The following is a 14,753-nucleotide window of genomic DNA, read 5'->3' as shown; positions in this document are numbered from 1 at the left end:
TTTGAAACGTTTCTGTAGAAACTTGAAATATGAACGCCAAGAGGCTGAGTCATGACATGCACACTTTTTTTTTAACTTCAGACAACTCGCGAACCTAAATTCTCCACTGTTCCTTTGAACGGGAATTTGAAGCGTTGATAGTAGTTACATGCTTTCAATGTACGACAGTTAGATAAGCATTTCTCTACAATAAGAACCACTTTCTAGTTTAAATTACATGCATAAATTATGTGAAATGACAGTAGAGTTTACAATAATTAAATTAAAACAACTGTCGTTAATTGTAATGATCCTCCCGACTAGAAATTTTCTTGGCTGATAGGCATACTCTAAAGCAAATTAGATCCTAATAGTGTTTCAAAATTTAGGAGAAGGAAACGGTTACCTATTGAGTTTCTCGTAAAGATAGTTAAAGTAGGGTCAGTCTGAACAATTCTGAATTAAATTATCATTGGAAAAATTAGAGGGTATCCGTAGTTAAGGTAAGTTTTTGGAGTGCCTCAGGCAGGCCTTAGAACAACAATATTATTATTATAAGGCCTAAATAAAAAACTCCAAAAATTAACCTCATATCATCTTAGGAGTTCTTATTCGGACCTTATGCTAAACGAAATTTTATTACTACACTAATGTTAAGTAATATTATTACCATAAGGTCCAAAAATTCATTCATCTGGAAGGACTTAGAGGAATATGATGTAGTTACGATTACCTATTACCAATTAATTTTTTTTTAATTTCATATATTCTATTATGTTCTATTCATAAATTTTAGTCACTTTATTTGAAGAAAAACAATAAAAAATCATACATCCTGGATTATTAGAAAATACCACAAATGGCGCGGTAAACGCCATCTGTAGTACGTTGCTACATTTTAGGATTACGTATGCTCCAACAAGGTCCATTTAAATATATGGATATCTACTCCGACAGAACACAGACCAACTTTTATCTGCTGTCCTAACGGTGCGTTTTAGAAAATACCACAAATGGCGCGGTCAACGCCAAACGTTTGTCTGCGACGCGCTGATGAGATCCAAAAAGATCGAAATCGCGATCCGCGTCTGGCAGTTTCGACAGAATACAGACCACTTCGAATTATTTTATCCTGGATTATTATTCACTTCAGTCAAAGGAAAATTTTGACTTAGATTTTCTGTATCAGTATCTGAAAAGTTTCACATTTCAAATCCTCGTGCGAGCTAGTTTTTACCCCCAAGGAAGCAATCTCTTGTGTTTACTACAGTAATGTAACTTAAAATTACTGTATTTTTATTTGATTCGAATATTTTTGTAACCAATTATGTACCTAGTAATGTTGTTAAACAAAATATAAAAACTTTGAATGCAGTGGAAATATTTAAACGCTTATACCAATATTTAACAATAAAAATGCATAATATACGTAAAAGTACATTTATACGCATAAGTGCTACTTGGAAGAGAGGAAAATATTCCTCTGGGAAATTAGTAAAGTTTAAACATTAGACCTACTCCACCCCAGTGTACTGGCCCCAGTACGCCACTATACATATAGGCCTGACGCTCGAAGCTGGCGGAAATTTTAAAATGGTGTGGATGCGCGGTGGCAAAAGGAGGCAGTTTTTATTATAACAGTTGCAGCCCTCTTTCTTCAGTATTCCTATCAGGGACATAGATTAAATATTTAGAAGCAGGGATCAGTTTATAAAATTAAATTAAAAAATTAACTTATTCGGTTGATTTTCTTGTTGTAAATATTTAAAGTTTATATAAAAAAGAAATAGGCACAATAATTTAGTTTAAGGTGATTTATTATGTTTTATTATATTTATATATATTTATTATATTAATCTTATGTTAAATAATGAGCAAGAAATAGACATAGAAACAGAAGAACTAATTGCCGATGTCGGTAACAGTGATATTGAAGACAGATACCTTGTACCTTACTGTACTGTGTAAGATTTTATTCTCTAACAACTTTTTAAAGTTAGAAGATTTATCTACTTATGGTATAAGGTATAATCATTATTGCCCTTTAGGTCTCTCTTGAGTAGAGAAAATAATAATAAAAATTGCAAATTCCACACTCTTCTTACTCCTCGATCTCACGCCTTGCGACATCTAGGACGATGAGGTGAAGGTAGCTATCTAGTTCTAGATTCTAAAAAAATTGAAAGCCTCTTAGGAGTATAAATTCTTCTGTGTCAAAAATGATGATATTAGGATACAACCGAGCTAGATTGCCTAAATGTTTATACCACTGCTTGGTGTAGGATAACGGTTCGATTCCGGATCCATCTGCCTTCGTCCTTGTTTTCTGTGGTTTCATGGATCATTTAGGGAAGAGCTGGGACAGTAATAATATTCCATAGATAATATTTCACCTCTCTTCTGTTTTCATTTCGTCCATCTCATCATTCTCACCTCATCCACCACCTACCCTTTTCCTCAGAGATTGAAGTCCGAAGGGTCTATTTGCCTACCAGCATCAGCAACTGGTGGAAATGGAACAATGATGATAATCTTTGTAAAACATGTATGTATATGGTAAATGTAGGATGTCGTCTATTAGAGTCTTGATGCAATTGATAAGCAATCATTTTTTTAACATCTATTTATAACATCTATCCATCCTGCTAACTTCCTACATTTATTGTTTTTGTGCCATGTTAGAGTGCGTTTACTGTACTTTATTAAGTCATATATAATATTATTCAATAGTCGGTTTTCAAAAAATATTTTGTAACAAAGAGTAAAATAGAATTACAAAATGTTTCAACAATATTTAATAAAAACTCGACATATGTTTCGGCTTGTTAGACATTTGTCTGAGTAGACATTCTAGTTAACAACAATTCTAGGTGATTATTTGCAGTATTACGTCTAAGTTTTATGGTTTTTTTAAATTTTTTTACCATTATTTTACCAGTACAATAGTCGAATGTTTTGTTTATCCAGTCTACGGTATCTTTCCAAACAACTTGTTTTTTTACTTGTCCTGGTTTATGGTTTTGTCCAGCTTTTATTTAATATTGTTGAAACATTTTTGCAATTTCATTTTGTTATTTGCTACTAGTACTACTACATGTTTTATATTGTTTTGTCTTCAACTTCACGTCGTATTTTGCTATTTAATAACGTTATTTGTATCATACATTCTACTCCACTGAAACCTATCTCGTCTCTCGTATTTTGAATTAATTAATATTTTGTATAAACAGAATTCTGATGCATTGTGCCCAGTCCTGTTGGCGGTATTAAAATGTCCTCCTCGTTGAATTCGAGTCACAAAAGAGATTTTTCATTAGCGAAGGCTACCCGAAAATAATAAGTTAAGGCGAGTTTAAAAGATGCTTCTACTTCTAAGTACGAAACTTCAATATAGTGAAAGATTAAAAGTTCTAAGTAACAGTAATTCATCTTGAAAGCTGAAACTTTAATTGAAAAAGTTCAGTTCTGCAACGAAAAACTAAAAATTCAGCACTTACACAATTATATATCTAGTAAGGAATGTGGATCTACGAACTCCTGTTGCTAAAATAATGAGTCTTATTTATTGTGTGAACAACTTGTAAATTTATATCTTCCCCGTTGCAGCAATGTCTCATTAGATTTGTATTACAATTATACTTCATTTACTTTCTCTAGCGATGTGCACCTTCCAATGTCTTCTATGCGCGCTGGCAAAATCGTAGATAGAGAGGAAAAAGCTCATTATACACTCGACTCTTGTTCATTAAACATACTTTTTCATACAGTACCTGCCACAAGTTTTGTTCAATCATGAATAGTAGTGCGAGTCGAAAACAAGCATTAAAGCCTTTACTATGTCTTCAAATATAAATAAACATCTCGTTGATATTTTCAGTAGTAAATGGTACCTACCAATAACAGCACATTTGAGCAATGAAATTGTAGTGGATAAAATGGTCAATTTTTCCGTGCAGTATTGTACGGATTATACGCTCCTCACCGGTTAAGATTTTGGCTGAGGTTGTCTCCTTCCTTTTGTGGCCTAGTGCTGTTCTTTTCTACTTTGCGCCGGTCAAACTTAAGGTCACATCGCTACAGAAAGTAAACGAAGTATAACTTTATTTCCTTTCTTTATTTATGGGGTACAAACGATATTTTTCGTAAAACATTTCCAATACATACAGTTTATCTCCTGTCATTCTCAGTCTCTAATTAAGTGTTGAAATGTGTAATAAATTGTTTTGGAGGGCGATAACGAAAATACAAAATATCTTCAATTGGTTAAAACTACTAGTATGAGACCTACAAACGTATGTTGCTTGTTTATACGACTCTGTAACTTTGATATAAAAAAAAACCGAAAAATAGAGGTAGGAGCGAATGGGTTTAAAAAGCATCATGACGGTTAAAGGCTAGCATACGCAAGTCCGTTGCGCGATGACCAATGACCATCAGTCTTGGTAGCTTACTACGCAGGCAACTGCAAACGGTGTCTTCAGGATGATGCCAACAAAAACAAAGATAGTCAATGCATTGAGAAAGCTCGCTTCGACCATCTATAGAAACTGCCACCAAAGTTGTTTTGCATGGCTTTATTTCGATGCAGAAGTTACTATTGATGAGAAGAGAAATATTGTTAAAGCCTTATTCGAGCATGGAATTGACTCTAATCCAGCAATTAGAACTAGTTCGTTCATGGATTCTAACAGAAATATAATGATATTAGAAAGGAAAAAATTCACTTGGAATAAGTCGTCGAATTTTCAAGTCCACCGAAATACGGAAAGAATTCATTTCGAACAAGTCTTTAAGATTTTTTAAGTCCACCGGAATACGAAAAGAATTCATTTCGAGCAAGTCTCTTCGATTTTTCATGCCCACTGGAATCTCTACTTTATTCCTACAAAAGGATTCAGCAAAATGAAGCGCAGATCCTGTATTTTAATAAAGGATTACTTATAGTCTACAATTACAGCATTGGCTGGAAAGAGGGTGTAGCTGATTACAAGATACACTAAAGGGAACAATCCCACAATAATCGAGGAAGAAAAGCAACGACTATTACTGGCGGTTATCTGAGATAAGAAAAACAACAAGCTTGTAAAGGAAATTCAATGCTGCAGCTATGATTTTCAAGCTATAATTAAAAATTGAAGTAATTAATCAAAACAAGAGAATTCTTCAATCAGTTTCAATGGAAAATGCTTAATTAAATCAATGCAACACGTATTTTCATCAGTACCTACTTGTATGTCTCAATTAACGACATATTGTGCAAATGTAAACTGTATTGGTTAATATACCCCTGCGAGACAGGAAGCTATTGACATTTAAAAAATAAAAAAAAAACAATTTCCCACGCAGTTATTCATTTTCAACATTTTTCATTCTATGAAATTTTCCGAGAAATGAAGTTTAACGTTTAGTTTAAGAGGAACCGAAACCGGAAACTGCACGGCTCCTTCTGGTACTAAAACAAGGTCACAAAGGGTACTAATTTGTGCATTCGAACATTTTATTTACACCGGTCCAAGGTCACATACATTAGTTTTTGTTGAATACCGACTATGAACGCACAATTAATAGCATTGTCATTACGGTTATATTAATGTCGTTAATAATTCCGTTTCGCTTTAATTAATGGAAAATTCAGATATTCAGTGCTAGGAAGCATTGCCGTCTAGAGAGCTGTTCGTCAAATTTTATCATCCTAATACCATCTACTGTCTTGTCAGCGATAGATTTTCCCGTTTGCTAAGCCTACGTAGCTGTCTACAATACTGCCTCTGGTTGAGCAAGTAGTCAGATTGCAATTAATAACCAAAAATTGATGAGGTTGGATATTTTCCGTTATTATCACTTTTTAAGATTAAAATCGTACCTACTCCTTTAATGGGTCCGTTATTATATTACCAGCCTCTAGTTCTCCTAGATAAATGAATGCTTGACAACTTCCATTTTCAGTTTGTATTTAAATGAAAATTATTTTATCTAATAACTGGTGCGTTGTTACTGACAAGTAATTTAGCTTTCTAATAACTGTGTATTGCGTAAATCTTCACTAAAGTACCTAAATTATTTTTAGTCAGAAAACGAAAACAATAGGATACACATTCTATGTAAAATAAGCATCGGTTTTCAACTGAAATAAAATAAACATTTTCCGAAAAGTAATTCATTTCTAATATGTTAGAGAAATATACTATAAGACTGAAAGCGTTCGAAATGTGATGTTACAGACGAATGAAGAGGATACCGTGGATAGAGAAGGTTAGAAATGAAGAGGTATTAGAAGAATAGGAGAGGACTATGAAAGTCAATAAAAAATAGGCGAGATAGGTTGGTAGGACAGCTCAGACATTAAGCGCTAGTTAGGGACATATTAGAAGCAAAAAGTGGAGCTTAGAGGAGGAAGAAGTCTACTTAGATTAGGTTACTACTGTTGTTATAGTTTTGCGAAGATTAGGATTAGATCAGGATAAGAAACAGTGGAGGTGCGTGTCCGACCAGTTTAAGAACTGACGACCTTATGATGATGATTAATATGTTTCTATGATTTTCATATTCAACGAAAGGCAATAACAGCAAAGTCTTTACAACATATTGGATCGTTAAATTGCTAGCGTGTTCTCGCTCATGTATAAAACAATACTCTGTTTGTCGTAATAAAATGGAAAATAAATTAATAACAGATATAATTTTCTTTCGAACCTCAAACCGACATGTAATATTAATTGTATTAATGTTAGGAGTATCTTACCTATATACATTACACCTTGTATATCTTGCTCGTTTTTGACTTAGGATAGGAACATATGGCGGCGTCATTTTCATTAACAAATAATCAAAGGGATCGCGTGATGCGCTAGAAACTGAAGTATTTTCTGACATATTGTGAGCTTGCAAGTGAAATAATCATCAAAATTAATGTGATTCAGTGGTTAAGGAGAAAATGATGGACAAAAATAGATATTTATACATATATTATTTTTAGCGGTCAATTATAGCTGTTTTTTATTTCACTTACAATAGAAATTGAAGTTGGGCCGTTAGAGTCTCTAACTGAGGATGACATCTTGGATGTCGAAATACGTCTGAGGTTTCTCAACGCTTTGCGGAATTTCGGGTATTTAGTTATTGTTCCACAGTATTCCAATTGATATTCTTTTTCTATCTACCCTCTCTCTCTCAATTGGTTGTCCATTTCTAGTTTTTCTAAAGTTTTCCATACCGTGTTTTTTTTTTGAGTTTAGCAAACGTCCCTTTCATGTCGCAAAAAAGAGGAATACATATTTTGCTTTTGTCTTTCTTTATTTCTTCTTCACACGCTGTTTTGATTATATAGATTGCGTCAATAGTGACTTTGTATTCCATCTGCGTTTCTCCTTTTTATCTTCTAATTCTTTCTCAAGATTTTTTGTTTTGTTTATAAAATTCCCTCTACTTCTCTCTGTTGGTTGTCAAAGCTTCATTGAAATATGGTTTAATATAAAAATTTCGAAACTTCAATCTTCTATGTTGTAGGTGTGATCTTTCAAAAGGGGAGTGGGGGGGGGTGGATGTTTTATAACGATCGAATTATACATCATTCTCGTTCAAGGTTTTGTGGAGCATATTCAATCTAATTACACTTTACCGTACTATGTTCATTACGTATCCTACTATATTCTTTTTCGATCGCGTTTTTAGAAATATTCCAAAAGCTTTTTAGCTTACATTTCCTGAACTAATTTGAATATCTTTATTTTGTAATACCCTCTCCATTTAAATAAAATATTTAGCTTTAGTGTCACGCTGCCACCCGAAAAAAAAGAAATCGCAAAAACTTATTCGGATGAATTTTAAAGTACCTACTGACAATCGATCGATCACTTTTCTCTATCAGCTTCTCTTATATCTGTCTCATTTGAGTTTGATATTCTCCGTGTAATAGTAAAGGAACTGCTATCATAACCGAAAATACGATATTTTTTCATTTATATTTTTGAACACCTTCGCTAAGTATATTTTTTTACATTCTCTTGGAGGTTGTTTAAAAAATAACTTCACTATGTAAGGGTACAGGATTCTTACTTCTCTACGTTGCAGCACCAGTTCTATAAGTGCATGTTGCTCTTTATACAAATTAAGGACCACACTTTTATCATTGTAACTTCAGACTACCAAAAAAATTCGAATATTATAATATATTTTTAGAACACTAGTGAAAATATAAAAATGCCCGAGGTCGACCACTTTTAATCATCATATTCCCGCCACCACCTGCCTACCTACATGCAACCACCATAGTGCATGGCAAAAAAATACTTGGCACATCTGTTTTAATTCATATACAGATATTATTTATTCAAATTGAGTGACTATGTCATGAATTATTACCTAATCTCGTTATTTTCCATAGGCAATAACTTCAAATGGTTGCAATACAAGAATTAGGCCTGCCTACACAGTTGATTTGCTTACGATAGGTTTCAACTTTATTATTGACTTATAGCTATGATAGTAAGTTAGTAACATGATATTAGGTTTCGGATAAGATCCCTCCGGAGGAAAGAGACTTTGGTTGCCCATAAATATCCACTTTTTGCCACTTAGTCTGCGGTATCTCATTCTCCAGAGAGTGTTCAATCTTTGACTTTGGATAAAATATAGTTATCTAATTGGCGCATTTTGTTTCAGTGAGCAAATTTATCCGCATTGGAATCGCGGACAAGAATGACAACCCGCCTTACTTCGACAAGGCCCTTTACGAAGCGGAAGTCGACGAAAATGAAGATATACAGCATACCGTACTCACTGTCACCGCCAAAGATCATGATGAATGTGAGTATTTTCGATTCTTTTTACTTTACATCCATAATAGATGGAGATTTTGGTTTTATTCTTGTCTGTCTTAAATTAATTTGATGAACAAAAATAGAAGACATTACGTACGGAATGAAACTATTGCAAACATGCACTGCCATAAGAAGGTTTTGAAACTATAATAAAACTTCCACCAGGTGCATAAATTATTTATTTTTGATCGCGTATAATTGATNTTTTTTAAGTAGATACGACGGTGATCTTATGATTTCTGATTTTTTAAAACCGTTTCAAATTCTCAAAAAGATACCATTCAAAGAATGAATTCGTTTTCTGGAACTTTGTTCTTAGAAATTCCTACTGGTTCATTATAAAAGTTCAAATGCAAATTAGTGGAAAATTAATAAGCAAGCCGGAATTCAAAACGGTTGCTACAAACGAAATTTTATTTTTAATCGATTGACCTTAAAAGCTTCGGATTGCGTTTGAAAGGTCAAACAATCATTCTATCACGTTTGAAGTTTCTTCTAAATAGGTACGTCTCCTTTTTTAATTTCTTGTCTGGCTAATTTATAAAGACATAATTTATTACAAATCTAAATAATATATTAAGAAAAAGGAGCTTCTTTTGTAATAGATTAGTACATACTTAAAATAGTTTAATTTTTGTCAATACACAATGGCAACATAACAAGAGGATGCTTATTTCCGATTTATCTTTTGTCTCTTGAGTAGGAGAAGAGAGGGCACTATGAATGGTGATAAGAAATAGGCGAGGACACCTTCTCATTCATGAAGTGCTAGTTAGATTAGAAAATGACCTGACAGACCTGGTTTGGATTACTCTTGGGTTGCTTTAGTTTTCGCGAAATACGGACAGATTGACTTAAGTTATGATGATGATGATGAAGGATCGAAGACGCGATCAACATCATTAAAGACGGTACAACTGTAGGGATAGGTATACAAGGGCAAAAAATTACTATGCTTAGATTTGCAGATGATATAGGAATATTGGCATCTAACAAGAAGAAGTTAGAGATAGCTTTAAATAAAATGGAAGCGGTATTGACCATTCTATGCTCGCGAGCGGTTAATTTAGAAATTCTAAAAAGGTTGTTAAAGGTGTATGTTTGGAGCACGGCGCTGTACGAGTTCGAAGCGTGGACAGTGGGCGCGGCGGAAAAGAAAAGTTTAGAAGCATTCGAAATTTGGTGTTAAGGCGATTGATGAGGATACCGATAGAGAAGGTTAGAATTGAAGAGATACTAGAAAAAGTAAGAGAACAGAGGACTCTATGGAAATCAATAAGAAATAGGCGAGATAGGTTAGTAGGACACCTTCTCAGGCATGAAGGTCTAGTAGAAACATATTAGTGGCAGAAACGGAAGTTAGGAAGGGTAGAGGTAGAACTAGATTAGATTACTGCTCGCAAATAATGAAGGATATGGGATGTTCTAGTTTTAGGGAAATGCGATGATTAGCTCAGGATAGGAAATTGTAGAGGTGCGTGTCGAACCAGTCTTAGGACTGACGACCTTATGATGATGATGATGATACCGTTTTGGGGACTAGATTCAAATGCACCTTTTTTACATTCAAATAGTGTTCAATATGTCCTCTATTCATAACATTATTTTGATAAAACGGGACGCTATAAAATATTCAGCGAACATTTTCCGGATTCTTTATTACAAAACTTCTAAAGAACGATGATAGCTAATACAAATACTTTTTTAATATGTATAAAGAGCAAACGACCAAGCGTTTCCTTGATGCGTAGCCAAGTTATTTTTGATATATGACGGTAAATGAAAGTGACCCACAGCATCAATAAATTATTCGAAAGTTAGAAAGTTTTTATGCTGCTAGCTTCTTTTTGCAATGCTTCATCAGAGATTCATTGTAACACGTTTATGGCTGGCGACATGATAAAGGCTAATAGATAAAAAGTTATTTACAATGTGACATTTAGATGAATTTTTGTAGGGCTAATTTCAGTGCATTACAGTAAAATAGTTTTTGAATGAATTTTTACCACTACAGATAAACTCAAATTAATCAGGAAAAAATGATGCTGCCGCATGCTGTCACCGGGAATCGAACCCGGATATCTGCCCTACAAAAATTCTTGTTGTTGCTGCTGTCACTACTGGTAGCTCGGGTTCGATTCCCGGCGAAGGCGTGACAGCGGCAACAGTTTTCTTCATTAATTTATCTGCAATAGTGAAAATTAATTTAAAAATTAAAACTTATTTGAACTTCACGATCTGCTTTCCACTTTTGTGTCAGTTTTTGAACTGATACATTTACCGTATCTCGTTATAATTCAATGATAAAAGTAACAGGTACTTTGCGACGATTTCCACGGCAACTAACAAGTCAGGAAACTAAAAAAGAATGGGCGTCTTATCAACGCACCACTGCACCCTTAAATTAAAGCAACTTTTTATTTAATTTATGTCTGTTGTTGCGTGAAGATTCCTTTCAAAAAACTGCGATACAATTATATATTTATAATAAGAATTTGTATAAAACTTACATCTGAAGAAAATAAGTTAGTCAGTTATCAAAATAAGTATCAAATAACTTCGACATCCTTCACGTCTGACTGACTCTTAAAAATAAGTTATACAAAAATGTGATGGAAGCATGAAATAAAATTATATTTACTTTTGACGCACAAAAATATACTCTCACAATAAATTACATAGGACAACAGTAATTCTATTGCCAGGGGGTTGAAGTTTGTGTTCGTAAAAGTGGGGTTGCTTTTTATTTTGCTCATTTGACATTTAGAATAAGATTAATCTTTTAATTATTCATACATTAGAACTTAAAACTTATAAGTAAATGTTTAATTTTTCTTGTCTTAATAAATAAAGTTATTTTTCACTAATTAAAAATGGTGCTTTTAGTTTAAAATTCACTCAGATATAACACAAGTGAAGCGCTAAGCATGTTTTGTCATGCATATTAATGTGTTTTAACCCTACTAGGCTCGTTTAAAGACGTTTGACATCAAGAAAATAGAAAATTAATTTCTTACTGTTTAATTTAATTTTATTCCTAAAAGCCTGAAGTTATTATAAGTTCATCTTTTTAAGTGACTAATGATTTCAAATTACTGAAACCATTGGCGTCCCAAAAATATTTGCCGTATAAATTTTGAAAACTAAATTAATAATACCTATGGCATTCTTTTTTTTCTCGCATTTTACTATTCTCAACAATTTTTGAAGACGTTATTTGTTATATATTAATTTCAGATTTCTATAGGTAATTAATATTGCTGAAAATTTGTGACTTTTTAGAAATTAATGGAAAGAATATTTTTTTCTGTAAGTTATTAATATCAGAGGCATATTAAAGGCGGAAACGGAAGTTAGGAGGGTTAAAGGTAGACTTAGATTATATTACTATTCGCAAATAGTTAAAGATATGGGTTGTTCTAGTTTTAGGGAAATGCGAAAATTAGCTCAGGATAGGAAAGAGTGGTGGTGCGTGTCCAACCAGTCTTAGGACTGACGACCTTATGATGATGATGATTAATGTCATCGTTGACCAAAATACACGGAATCGTCAAGATTTTAAAATATTAGAGAAAGCAAAAATACAAATAGGTAAAATCGACACTCAGCTGCTATTAAATCGATTTAAGATTCAACTGAAAATAAGGACATGTTGAAGCATTCAGAAACCGATATAACGTGAATCCCTAGCAACAGAAAAAATGTTTTGTTCCGCGTTGTTTTAGAAATTATATCAGCTCTTCGTAAAATAGAAACAACGTATTTTTTAAATCAAATTCGCTACGAATTAATAAAAATAATAAATGTACCTATTAGTTACATACTTAATTGAAATTGATTGAAAACCAACTTAGGCATTTCTATCTCACAAAAAAAAAACACCAAGAATGTTTAGTAAGTGTATTTTTGTTATGAATATTAGGTACTTAGGTACTAAAAAATTTCTCAGTAAATAGAGATCGGGAATTCCCAGGTCATTTATTAGTCACCTTAATTTACGGACTAACTTCAAGTCTAAAATATGTCATTTTATTCCGTTTATTTCATTTGTCTACTACCCACATATGTATTAGCTTTAGCATCACAGAAGATTGCCGGTGTTTCGACTTTTTTTCTCCTAATACTACTACCAGATCTCGGAAATTTCCCAGTAAATAGAGAACGGGAATTCCCAGGTCATTTGCTATTGTTAAAATAGTTACTAGAGCGATTCTTTCATATTACCAACGTTTCGAAATTGCTTTCATGAACCAAAGTCACATCAATAAGTAAATAATGAAAACCCTTGCACGACATATTTCGTGTCGGTCACATAACTTGTCGTCGCATGTTCTACTTCGCGAATCGCAAAAGGGTTAATTGATGTTTAACACAAGAAATTGCGAACGAATTCCCGGTGGAGTTGCATGTTGCTCGTTAAATAATGTTGGATGTAATAAATCAACATTGGCCAGCAGTCGGAGTTCAGCCTTAATCAGCCGCTTATTTCGTGATATTCGTTACGCTCCAATTGAACGAAGCCGGTATAAAACTAGTCTTGTCGAATTCGGGACACGCTCGTCTTTTTCTTCCGTCCATTTGAAGCTCTGGCCCTTGGCCAATGCTTACCAGGCGATTTGATTTAATTTATGTCGCTGTTACAAGCTTTGTTTCGGCCGCCTCACAGTAATAGGGATGTTTGTTCCGTATAGGAAGCAAAATTACTTACTACCCTTCTAATTTGATTTGTACTACATTATGCTACCCTCTATGAAAACAGATCAGGTCGTTTTTTCATTGTTTAAGTTTATTTTTTTATTGAGTTGTTTCGGCAATTGATTACGGTCAGAATTGAGATCACTAATTGGTGTTGATTTTGGGTAAATAATTAAACATTGAATCCGTTATCTCATTACTGGTTAGCTGCAGCCATTTTCTATATTATTATAGACCCATAAACATATTAATAAATTAATTTAATTAGTGCTATTTGCAGTATATTCACAAAAAAAACATTTTCTACAGCAGCTTGTAATAGGAGTACAAAAACACTCTGGGGATAATTTTACAACCTTTATTCAAATTTAATAGAGGAATCGGCAATTAAAAGGGGAAAGCCAAGGGATTATCCGTGCTTTCAGTGGTCTGAACAAGCCCAAACCCAAATAATAATAACAATAATACTAAATATTTAAATTTCGTAACAATATCATTTTGACTGTTAGACTATTATCAAATGATACAGAGCTGTACAGATAAACTTTTGATAATTGCCTAAAAGCCGAATTAATATCGTGAAATTTAAATAAAGATTGTGAAATTATTCCTAAAGTGTTTTTGTACTCCGAACACAATAAATTAAATTCAATTCACTTTTAATAAAGGAGACATCTCGCTAAGCATTTAAAATTCACCTCGTCAAACAACAAGAACAAAAGTTTTACTGTAGTCCAACGATAAGCGATTTATTATTTCATCTCAAAAGGACGATTGCAGCAATTTCAAAGAGGGATGCATGCAGTATAAATAAGCGGCTTGTGCATGATGGACTCTCCTCTGCTTTAAATTGAACGCAGAATTTCTAGACTTCATCTACGACAGTAGGTATATGAATTTCTGTCTCTACAATATGAAACTGCGGAACAATTGGGAGAATATGCCACGGCATGCACGAATTCCGTACATAATTTCGGCAAAAGGCGGTTTCAGTTAATTTTTTTGAAATAAAAATTTGTTACGAACGAATAATTTTTCGAAGGAATTTCAAATAATATAGGAATTGCAGCGTATTTGGAATACTGGTTTGTTTTTCGAGGATAAATTGAAAGAGAAACTGGATGGCTCAATAAAAAATACATTAAATAATTGACAAACTATTAAACTATAATAATGAAAACACCATAACAAAAACCAGAAACCTTATCAAAATGCCTATCAAACTAAAAAACTCCAAAATCGAGATTTGACTTAGGGTGC

At 33.3% G+C, this 14,753-nt stretch overlaps 1 protein-coding gene across 5 annotated transcripts in view; it reads left to right on the top strand.

Moving 5' to 3' along the window:
* Positions 1-14,753, top strand: part of LOC108744261 (neural-cadherin) — a 261,954-nt gene that overhangs the window by 66,076 nt on the left and 181,125 nt on the right. For all 5 annotated transcript variants that reach the window (XM_025976725.1, XM_025976723.1, XM_025976724.1 and 2 more), the window contains exon 2: positions 8,641-8,784. In XM_025976725.1, the coding sequence (XP_025832510.1) occupies positions 8,641-8,784 (144 nt within the window). The remainder of the gene's footprint in view (positions 1-8,640; positions 8,785-14,753) is intronic.

The sequence above is a fragment of the Agrilus planipennis genome, unplaced genomic scaffold, assembly GCF_000699045.2.
Source record: "Agrilus planipennis isolate EAB-ADULT unplaced genomic scaffold, Apla_2.0 scaffold13, whole genome shotgun sequence".
Taxonomy (NCBI): domain Eukaryota; kingdom Metazoa; phylum Arthropoda; class Insecta; order Coleoptera; family Buprestidae; genus Agrilus; species Agrilus planipennis.
Note: the sequence above shows the minus strand (reverse complement) of the source record. Positions and strands in the feature narration are given on the sequence as shown.